General features: G+C 42.4%; 1 protein-coding gene across 1 annotated transcript; it reads right to left on the minus strand.

The window, feature by feature from the left end:
- Window positions 1–6506: 6506 nt before the first annotated feature.
- Window positions 6507–10942, minus strand: ARMCX5 (armadillo repeat containing X-linked 5). The gene is made up of 3 exons (XM_068962651.1): window positions 10768–10942; window positions 10553–10662; window positions 6507–8647 (listed from the first exon to the last, which is right to left on the minus strand). Exon 3 carries the CDS (start codon window positions 8173–8175, stop codon window positions 6700–6702), a length of 1476 nt encoding a protein of 491 aa, XP_068818752.1. The 5' UTR covers window positions 8176–8647; window positions 10553–10662; window positions 10768–10942; the 3' UTR covers window positions 6507–6699.
- Between the last annotated feature and the right edge of the window lie 1071 nt (window positions 10943–12013).

Below are 12013 nucleotides of genomic sequence, written 5' to 3' on the forward strand. Positions count from 1 at the left end.
TTTCTTGGATAGAACACCAAAACATAAGAGAAAATAAACTGGACTCTGTCAAAATTAAAAGCTTAGGTGTATCAAAAGATCCTTTCAAGACAGTAAAAAGGCAAGCCCCTTCTATATGGGATAAAATACTTGCAAATCATATATACAATAAGGGGTTAATATCAAGAATATTTAAAGGGCTCCTAAAAGTCAACAACAATAACAAAAAAGACCAAACATCCCTATATTTAAGAGTTTATTTTTAAGGGCAAAGTGAAGTGAAAGTGAAAGTTGCTCAGTGGACTACACAGTCTATGGAATTCTCCAGGGCAGAATACTGGAGTGTGTAGCCTTTCCCTTCTCTAGGGGATCTTCCCAACACAGGGATTGAGCCCAGGTCTCCTGCATTGCAGGCGGACTCTACCAGCTGAGCCACAAGGGAAGCCCAAGAATACTGGAGTGGGTAGCCTATCCCTTCTCCAGCAGATCTTCCCGACCCAGGAATCAAACCGAGGTCTCCTGCACTGCAGGCAGATTCTTTACCAACTGAGCTATTAAGGAAGCCCTCATTAAGGGCAAAGGCCTCAAATAGACATTTTTTTTCAAAGAAGATATGCAAATAGCCAAGAAGCACATGAAAAGATGCACAACATCACTGGTCATTAGGGAAATACAAAGCAAAACCACAAGATACCACTTCATACACATTAAGATGGGTACTATACAGAAAAATAACAAATGCTGGCAAGGATGTGGAGAAATTGATACCCATGTGCATTGCTGATGAGAATGAAAAATGATGTAGCCACTGTGGAAAACAGTATGTCAGTTCTTCAAAAAAATTAAACATAGAATTACCATATGATGTATCAATTCCACTTCTAGTTATTTAACCAAAATAACTGAAAGCAAAGACTGAATCAGATATTTATGCCACCAATGTTTTTAGCATTATTCACAACAGCCAAAAATTGGAATCAACCAAAATGTCCATTGACAGATGAATGGATGAACAAAATGTGGTATATACCAGCAACGAACTATTATTCAGTTGTAAAAAGAAATAAAATTTTGATACACGCTACAAGGATGAACTTTGAAAATATATGAAGAAGCCAGACACAAATAATAAATATTGTATGATTTGTTCACCTACTGCACCATGGTACCCTCCACCTTCCTCCCCTCTGGAAACCACTGCTCTCTGTATCTGTAAGTCTGTTTACGTTTTCTAGTTTTTGTTTTGTTTTTTTCGTCTGCACAGATTATGGGATCTCAGTTCCCAACCAGTAATTTAACCTGGGCCATAGCAGTGAAAGCCCAGAATCCTAAGCACTAGGGTAGCAGAGAACTCCCTCTGTTTCCGTTTTGTTTCATCTTTTAGATTCCACATATAAGTGAGCTCATATCGTATTTGTCTTTCTCTGACTTATTTCACCTAGCAAACCATCAGCAAAATGAAAGAACAAGATATGGAATGGGAGAAAATAATTGTAAATGATATATCTGATAAGGGGTTTATATCCAAATTATTAAAAAATTACATAATTCAATATGAAAAGAAAAATGAACAATCAGATTAAAAATTTGAAACATGTATAATATCATATAAGAAACGAATTGCCAGTCTAGGTTCGATGCAGGATACGGGATGCTTGAGGCTGGTGCCCTAGGATAACCCAGAGGGATGGTGTGGGGAGGGAGGGGGGAGGGGGGTTCAGGAATGGCGGATTCATGTTGATGTATGGCAAAACCAATACAGTATTGTAAAGTAAAAAAAAAAAATTTTTTAATGGGCACAGAACCTGAATGGACATTTCTCTAAAGGACATACAAAAGGCCAATAGACACATGAAAAGATGCTCAACATCACTAATCATTAGGGAAATGCAAATTTAAACAACAACGTGATATTATCTCATACCTGTTAGAATGGCTATTATCAAAAAGACAAGAAGTAACATGTTGGCAAGGATGCGGAAAAAAGGGAATCCTTATGCACCTGCCGGTGGTAATGTAAACTGGTGCAGCCACTATGGAAAACAGTTGCTCAAAAATTCAAAAATAGAACTGGCATAACATCAAGCAACCCCACTGCTGATAATTTAACTGAAGAACACAACAACACTAACTTTAAAAGATATATGCACCCTATATTCACTGCGGCATTATTTACATTAACCAAAATGTGGAAACAACCTAGATGTCCATCAACAGATGAATGGAAAAAGATACATACACACACACACACACACACACACGCAGATTACTCAGCCTTTAAAAAGAATGAAATTGACAGAAAACAGCAAAATTCTGTAAAGCAATTATCCTTCATTAAAAAATAAATTAATTAAAAAATGAAATTGTGCCATTTGTCACAATATGGATAAATCTATACTATATTTTAAAAGCCAAATGCATAAATTATAACTAAAAATCTGTACTAATGGACATGATGTATAAAGATCTAATTTGTGACAATAACATAAAGAGGGAAATTGAGCGTTAAGGGCAGACTTTTACTCTTGAAACTAAGCTGATATTAATTCAAACTTGGGTGTCACGTAATTAAGACATGGTACACTGGGCTTCCCTGGTAGCTTAGGCAGTAAAGACTCCGCCTGAAATGCAGGAGACCTGAGTTCAATCCTTGGGTCGGGAAGACTCCCTGGAGAAGGGAACTGCAATCCACTCCAGTATTCTTGCCTGGAGAATACTGGACATGGACAGAGGAGCCTGGTGTGCTACAGTCCATAGGGTCCCAAACAGTCGGACATGGTTGAGCGACTCACACACACACTAGAGACAACTGCCAAATTGTTTTGTATGTTGGCTGCAACTTTTTACATTTCCACCAGTAGGTTCAAGGGTTCCAAACTTTTTACATCCTTGCCAACACTATTACCCATTTTTTAAAGAATTATAGCCATCCAGTGGGTGTGAAATGGTATCACTGTGGTTTTGATTTGCAGTTCTCTAAAGATGTTGGGCATATTTTCATGTGTTTATTGGACATTTACATATCTTCTTTGAAAACATGTCTAATCAAATCCTTTGCAATTTTAATTGCTTTTTATTTGTCTTTATTGGGTGGCAAAAGTTCATTATATATTCTGGATACCAGTTCCATATCATATATGTGATTTGCAAATATTTTCTCCTATCCTATGAGTTGTCTTTTTAATTTATCAATGGCATCATTTGAAGCATGTTGCTAATTTTAAAGCCAAACTGAGTAAGTTTCATGGTTTTGCTCTGAGAAGTGTTTAAGGAAAATACTTCTTATTCATTATATTATTCACCAAATCCTGTTATTGATGTAGTGGAGTCAACACTTAAGTTACTCAAGATATCCATGTCACTGGTTTATTAAATTGTTGTAACTCCTAGGATATTCTGGTAGATTGAGCTCTGGGGACAAAGATGCCAGAACAAAACTATTTCAGGGAAGTTTGATTAACCAAAAATGATTTTTTGCTTCAATCACAATAGAAACTTATCTGTATATGCTTTAAGTTATGACTGGTTAAAAAAAAAAAAAAGCTGATATGTTACAGTCCCTATAATAAAAAGGCTGACTTCATTTTTTTGACTACTTGATAGGTTTTAAGCCACACCCCTCCCTCTCCTCTGCTCCACATATGAATAAGTTGATATCTTCCCCCTCTCTCCCACATCTGGGCTAGCTGATCAGAAAGCCAAGGTGCTCCCTCCTTAGGCACTGTCAAAAGTTCAAACCATCTGCAGGACCCTCAATCTGAACCCATCTCTTAGCTACCATAAAACCCAAAAGTCAACTTCTTGTCCTATTCTCTTAAGCCATTTTCAGACCTGTCTGGGAGCTATCCTGCTCTGCCCAGAAAGCCTCATTACTGAGTAATAACTTTTTATACTGTCTTGGTGTGTATATATGCGTGACATTATCAATACAGGCATCTGAACAAAATCTGGAGTGATAATGTATTTCATCTCTGAGGGGTGGCCACAACAGTCCCCAAAAAGAAAATATTTTTTTCCTATACAATGGAGCCATGTTTCTTGCAGAATGAAGAGAGAAAGGGAATTAACTGTGTTGTTCATCTAGGCTATCTTTGGAAATTCTAATATTATATTTTGAAACTTTACTACATATATAATGACATTAATGGATTTATGTAAATCATAAAACTTCCTACCACTGTTCTTGGTATACCAGAAAAATCACATTACTTTAACAGGAATCTCAAATGAAAAAGGTACAACCTTTGAGTCACTTCCTTTGGTTTTCCATCCACTTGTGATTTATATACCATGGGATGACAGCCACAGAAGTTTTTGTTTTTCATATCAGACTGGTTTTGACTCAGAAGAAATTACCTGTTATGAAAACTGAAGGATGAGAGTGTGCCTCTTCTCTAAAAGGTTTTTTGTGCTTGATCACTGGTTCACTGAGGGATGAGCTGTTAGTTGTGGACCAGGATTTCTCACCTAAGGTGTTTCAGAGAACCTGAAGTCCCCTGTAGGTTGAATGCAGGTCACTAGTGGCATATGATGCAGACAATGGAAAAATCCTGAAGGATACTGTGCCTTGAAAGCCTTGCTAGGGAATCTGGTGATATGTAGATGGATTTCCTCTGAAAGTTCCTCTTTTAAAATTAAGGGCACAGCAAAGGGTCAGTAGATGCTCATGATCCAGTTGTGTTGCAGGAAGAGTTCTGCTTTTACTTAATGACAGGGAAGAGGAAAAATCTACACTGGGTTTTACCCCCAGCCAGCAACACACTGAGAGAAGTAATATCTGGATCAGCCCTGATACTACATGGGTTTGCTTGAATTATTTTTCCAGGAAAGGAGATGAAACAAGAGATGAGCAATGAACCATCTGGAAACTGATTTGCCTTCCATAATTCCCAACCAAGGAGAAACCATCAGCTTCTTGCTCTGATACACCTACACACCCAACACTCACCCTTCTCTTTAGCTGATGGAAAATTCTACAGCTATCAACTGTTTTAAGTGTGTGCTTCATAGGGCATTTAAGACACAGAATACTTCCAAAGGGTCTGGTCCAACAGTTCTGTGAAGATCCCCAACTCTGAAGGCAGCACCCACAGATGGAACTCCAGGCTATGGGAGTTCTGTGGATTAAAAACAAGTTATAAAGAACTTCAAATATCATCTACTGTATGTTGCAAAAAGCCGGCCTGCATTTTTTCACCCTTAATGCACATCTGTGGCTGTCCTTCATTTCAACTCCTAGATATACAGAAGATAGATTCAGATTTGACCTTAATAGAAATGAAAGATAATTGCTGAAACTAGGGGGGCATGACATCTTGTAGAGATTTTTCAGTTTAAGCCTTCCCCTCAAACACATAAAAAGTAAGGACAGAGAGAAGATTCAATAGGAAGACCAGTATTTGTACACTGCATTCTCCAATACTCAATTTTCCAATGCTGGCAGTTAAGGAAAGAGGATGATAACAGCAAACGAGATAGAAGGTAGGAGAGGCAAAGGGGATCCCAGATCCCAATCTAAACTCTGGCATTCTATGCCACAAACTCTTAACCAGAACCTAGGTTCTGTTAGGTATAAACAGGAGGAGCTGAGGTAGTATAGACAACATGGCTTCAGCTCTGTAAACTGTACAAATAAATAAAATAGTGGGATTAGGGGAATTAATTTCTTCCTAACCACACACTCCTAAAGGACTTTGGTACCCTGTGGCTGTCTCATAGAGCTGAGCTCGGATCAAAAGGGATCAGCACCAACAGGGCACTGTCACCAAGCATAGGTGTAAATCACCAAGTCCAAAGCACTGGTCAGCAGATAAAAGCAAATATGAGAGCAATCATAAAGATGGGGCAAATGAGATTATCCATGAAGCAATTTCTGTGGTTAGACCTTAGAAAGGCACTCCCCTGAGACCCAGGAATACAGGGGAGGGAGCCTCAGATGAAGCAGTAAACTTGGTACCCCAAGGCTGGGCACCTGGATGTTGAGGACACAAGGAGACTAGGTCCTTTTAGAACCACACTACCATGGCTTTGCTAGTTGGGGATGAGAACCAGGAATTTTCTTCCAGGTTAAATATCTTCCTGATGAGACATCATATGTGAAAGGCTAGGCACAAGTTCTGAGACTCAGACTGGAATGAAAGCATCTGTGTTCCTTTACTCCTAAAGTCTACGTCTTCACCCCTTTTCCCAGATCTGCCCAGATGTCAGCTAGTAGCACAGTCCTGTCTTCTTGTGTAGAGTGATTCTCCTTCTTGAACATGTTGAAACTAAAGGATCCGTCAACATAAACTTGTTGATTGTACCCTGCTACAGACACAGACAGTGCTCTTTATAATCCTGTTATTTGTGCTTTATCCCTCTGACTAGACTTCAACCGAAGAACTAGGACAATGTTTTCACCAGTTTTAGCATGCAACTTTATTCACATGTAATTGAAATATTAAATGAATACACTTATGTTAATATAAAGCACAGAAGTATAACTTACTCAGGATGAATAGGTTCATTATCAGGTCATATTGCAAAAATACTAAAAATATCTGAACTTATATAGCACAATGAAAACCAACAAACATTCAAGCTCTCAAGATCATCTGGTATCCATAAAATTGGCTCCTTCAATCAGCACAGATAGCATAAATACTGAACTTATAAGTTGCATTGGTTTCATATTACAATACCAAAGAAACTGCTAAAGGTTTTGTGAGAACATACAACTATTCAGAGTTTGAGTATTAATCTTATAACTTTATCTCTCACTTCAGGATCACTGTGCTCTGCTAGGTCTTGTAGTTTCTGACCAAACTCTTTTGCTTCCCGAAATATGGAAATAAGTTCATATTTAGTGAACTCTTCCTTGGTAAATAGCTTCACCTTCTTTTTAAATTGGAAATTTATATTCTCAAATATTTCAATGATATTAAGAATATTGGCCTTTGACTCATTTTTGTTAAAGGGTGCAACCAATGATGACAACACTTTGGCACTGATCAGTTCTCTTGTATTGGCTTGATTTTTAGACAAGTGCAAACACACTTTTAAAACATAAAACTTGGTTTTAACACTTCCCTTGTTTAACAAAGTGAGGAAATCTGGAATGTAACTGACAATTATATGGTGGTACTCAAAGTTTACACTCAGCTGCACTAATAATTTTAGTCCATCCAGCTGCACGGTGGAGTTCAAAGGATAAGAGATTATGTCCCTACAAACTTGACTTATGTACAACTCTCTTTGTGGTTCTCCAGAAGACTCAGCGTTGTCATCCACCATATTTAAAGTTCTAGGGTGTTCTTTAACATTGGGATTATTGACCAAGTTTTCAATCATAACAGTAATACCTACATCATGAATTATATCTTGGGTAAATGGATAAGCAGGACTGATACCCATTATCATCGTAGCTATTTCATGAATGAAAGGATCCCTAGTTAACTTAAGTAGGGCAACAAGTTTATCAAACTCTTTAGGCTCTAAAGTAAAAACATATGATTTGCAGCGACAGGTTTTTGGATTGGGCCTATACTTTTCCCTATACTTAACCTGAGTTTTGAGCTCAGCTAAAGTCTGAAAGTAAGGCCCATTACACGGTGGGATCTTGGTCAGAGGTCGAATCCCTAGAGGAGTTTCAATTAAGGTATCAACCAGAGTCCAATTCCCTCCTGGAGGTAAGGATGGCTCCCCTCCATCTACTGGAACTAGGACACAAAACCTGGCCCTTGACCATGCTTTTGCTTTTTGCTTTATAGTAAGTTCAGGTTTGGGTGTAGGCTTGGGCATTTCCTGGATCTTAGCTGGAGGCTTATACACTTGAAATGGGTTGTCTTCTTTAGGCCAGAACCAGGATCCTACACTAGGCTCTTCTCCAGTCCAAAACCAAGAACAGACATTTTCTTCATCCTCATCACTGAACTGAGTTCCAGTACCAGCTCTGTCCCCAGCCTTCAACTTGACCCTGGCCTCACTCCTTCTCTGGGACATGGACCCAGTGCTGTCTTCGGAACCGATACTGGCGTCACTTCTAGCACCAGCCTTCACTTTACACTGGGTGACAGCACTGAGCTCGGACACAGGCATGGCCTTTGATTTGGTTTGGGACACTACACTAGGTTCTGTCAGGGGGGTTGCCTTGGTCTCAGCCATGACTCTAGTCTTAGCCTTAGATTCCATCTTGCTCACTTGCCTTGTCATAGCCATGGCCTCAGTGTAGGTCACTGTGTCCTGGCCACTGCTCCACCCCCAGCCTTGGCCTGGGTCACCAGTCCCGTTTTCAATTATGCCTCAGCCACTGCCTTGGCTTGGATCTTAGCCTTGGCTTTAGTGTTGGCAGGGCCACGGATGCCAGCTTTCAGGCCAGCCCCAGGCCCTCCTCTGCCCTTGCCTCAGCACCGAAGTCAATCACGATCCAAGTTACAGGCAAGGCCAAGTTATATATCCCCACCCCTGTCTCAGCCTTGACTGAAGGTCTCTCCCAGGTTGGTGTTTTCATACAAAGTCCAGTTGTCACTCAGCCCCCTTTCGAACTACAGGCTCTGCCAGTGATACAAACAATGTGCAGAGGAAGCTCACTCAGGGAAGGGAAGGATGGCTGTGTGCCTGAGCACAGCCCTGTGGAGGGTGGTGGTCTTCAGCCACTCCAAGGCCACCAGATCTGCCACTGAAGTTGGACCTAGGAGTGGAGGAAGGAAATGGGGCTTTGAGTCTTTTTCTAACTTTTTTCCATGTTGATTAGCACAACATGGAAACAGAAAAGTATGGAAATTCAGTGCTAAGTGTAAAAGGCAGATAATTAGCAAACTCTTCCTCCATTTCATGTTCCCTACTATTGCAGGTAAAATCAATCTTTTTTCCAGACACGAAACAGGAGCACGGAGCGTGGAAAAGTTGGATGGGAGTGAGAGAGGCTGAAGAATCCCTAGGCTGACTCTTTACGTCTGCTGCACCCAGGCAGACCTCCACTACTGCATCCTACAGGTCTACTGAGGAAGTCTCCACACACACACACCTTCCCTGATCTGCAGTCATTTCCTCCTCCTTTCCTTGCTTCCAGTGATAATAAGACTCACAGCAGACCTAAAGGCAAATCTATGGACAAAGAAACAGGAGGATATGCAAACTGATCTCCTGGCAGACTGACTTCGGTCCCTGGTCCCTACATTTGTAGTTTGTCTAGTGTTTCCCCCCTTCTTGTCCCTTTCCCCCATGGCCCTGCTTCATTCAGTACCACTTCTCCTCCCTGTTTCCCATCATACTCCTCTTCAGAGACTGCCCTAACATTTTCCTGTTTCAGAAATGGGCTAGGAAAACCAAGTGGGAAGTAACAAAAGCAGGTATTACCCTTCTATACCTCTAAAGCTTAGGAAGGCTTCCACCTAAATTGGCAGAAGACCAAACAGGTTAGTAAACTGGCAAAACAGAAGAGACAGATAATTCCCTAGTCTCAATCACTCTACCCTCCCACCAATCTAAACAGATACAGGGCACATTTCTCTTCCTCTTTATTTCCAAGCTTCAAGCTGGGTTCCCATTTACAAGTCTTCACAACAACTGAGAGGTCCGCAAACCTAAAGACAGATCTACACACAAAGACTCACAAGGGCAGAGATAGATAAATAAATACAGACACAGAAGACAACGGAGATTGAGTCCTTGGTAGATTCAGCACCTAGGACACTGATCCTTTCTGGATACAAGTACCTGACTGCCAAAAATTTCTCTTTCTTCCTCTCCTCCCTCAAGCCCCAAGCTCCTCTGCTCCATTCTCAGTCTGACAATTCCCCTGCAGAGACAACTCAAAAATCACTGCAAGACTGTGCTGCTGGTAGTAAGGATGGAATGCTCAAACCATTGAAACCGCTCTGGAAATCAATGAAAAGTATTATTTTCATGTTCTTATGTGTCCTTCCTTCTCCCCAAAGCCTATCATTTTCTTCAACACTATAGCAAAAGGGAGGATGGTTTGGAAAGCCGGCAGAAAGGAGATGCCGAGTTACCCCTAGATCCCATCCTGCTCTAGTCCTGGCCACCTACCACACCGAAGCACTGCCCTCTCTACAGAGGTTATGCCAATTTTCTTCTTCTTACTCCTCCTTTTGAGGTTCACTGCCCCCTACAGATCATGTTTACAGAAACATGGAGAACCACAAACGTAGAAACAGACCTACACAAATAAAACGCATGATACACACTCAATGACCCAATGAAAAGACAGGGGGAGAGACTTGGTTATTAATACTCAGCCTAGTAATCAAGACAGGAGACTCTCTTCTAATCCAGGACCAAACATTTAGAACCTCTTTTCACACTCTCCCTCCCAGGGCTCTCCAGACAACTGCTCTCACGGACAGCAGGAGCCCCTCCTCCTATTACTGTAATCCACCATTCCTCCGCTAGAGGCCGCAACTACACTCCTTTCCCTCCCCAAACATGGTGGCGGGGTGCAGTGTCTGGAAGTCAAGCTAGCAAGAGGTAGATCATTCATTTATCATTCTATGCCACGCAAATGACCACTGTCCCTCTTTCCCTCTCACCAACCCCGTGCGCCCCAAGACCAAGTCACATCGCCCACGTTCACCTCTGACGCCCGTATCCACACTCCCAAGCAGTGCCCGCCTCTTCATTGACCTGCTCCGCTTGGATTAGAAGTAGCTTTCTCATTTCCTTGCCTCGGAGGGGTGCAGACACCTAGGAAAGAGGGACAGACAGTCAGACGAGTTCAAGGACAAGAGACAATGGCGCCGACGGTTTGGAGACGGGCCCGGAACCTAGGACTCAGGACGAGATACTTACTTTATCAGATGAAGGACCGCAATTGGCATACGATTGTCACTTTTTGGTATTTCCTTCTTCTTGTCCCGAGGACACCTCAGGGACCCGCTCCTAGTACCTCTTTAACAGCCACCATTTCCTCCACAGACTTTGTCTCGTCTCATCCCAAGAAACAACACAGACAACCAAAGCTGCCAAAGGGGAGTTGAAGGGGATCCGGCTTTACGGAAGCGGAGTGATACCACGCTTTGCATATTGTCGCTACTTCCTCTTCCGGCGAGCCCGGTCCCGCCCTCCCTGGCTGTTTCGGCTTGCTGGAGTGGGCGGTGGCGGGGTTTGGATTTAGAGAAACCCTCGCTGGTCGGTGAAAAGCCGACTAAACGAAAGGATCTGGTATTAGTTCCTTTCTCTTAACTCCCCTACCGCAAACGTACAGTCTTTTCCCCTAAACTGAAATGTGTACGGGTTTCGGGACGTGGCGTCAGTGAATCAGCTCTGACCTGATGAGGCAGACAGATAACAAAATGTAGTTTTTACACATTCCTCTCTCCGAAGTCCGAGGTCTGCAGCTATGGGTGGGTTTAGGGGTCTGGGTAAAGGTCGGGAAAGAGGCTCAGGACCGACAGGCTCAAGACTGACACAGGAAGGTAAATTCTCGTCTATTCTGAAACTATGCGTCCCTTCCATGAGAGAAGCCCTTCGATGAAAGTTCAGTTCAGTCGCTCAGTCGTGTCCGACCCTTTGCGACCCCCTGAACCGCAGCATGCCAGGTTGCCCATCACCAACATCTGGAGCCCACCCAAAGCCATGTCCATTGAATCGGTGATGCCATCCAACCATCTTATCCTCTGTCGTCCCCTTCTCCTGCCCTCAATCCTTCCCAGCATCAGTAAATATCAGTAAGTATTAGTCCTGAGAAGGCAATGGCAACCCACTCCAGTGTTCTTGCCTGGAGAATCCCAGGGACAGCGGAGCCTGGTAGGCTGCAGTGTGTGGGGTCGCACAGAGTCGGACACGACTGAAGCGACTTAGCAGCAGCAGCAGCAAGTATTAGTCTCTCAGTCGTGCCCATCTCTTTGCGACCCCATGGGCTGCAACACACCAGGCTCCGCTGTCCCTGGGATTCTCCAGGCAAGAATACTGGAGTGGGTTGCCATTTCCTTCTCCAGGGGATCTTCCCAACCCAGGGTTTGAACCCAGGTCTCCTGCACTGCAGGAAGATTCTTTACTGACTGAGCTACAAGAGAAGCCTCAAATGAGTCAGCTC

The sequence above is a fragment of the Capricornis sumatraensis genome, chromosome X (assembly GCF_032405125.1).
Source record: "Capricornis sumatraensis isolate serow.1 chromosome X, serow.2, whole genome shotgun sequence".
Classification (NCBI taxonomy): domain Eukaryota; kingdom Metazoa; phylum Chordata; class Mammalia; order Artiodactyla; family Bovidae; genus Capricornis; species Capricornis sumatraensis.

Coding starts and splice junctions, on each gene's coding strand:
- ARMCX5 (XM_068962651.1), bottom strand. CDS start 8,175: ATGGCTATGACAAGGCAAGTGAGCAAGATGGAATCTAAGGCTAAGACT.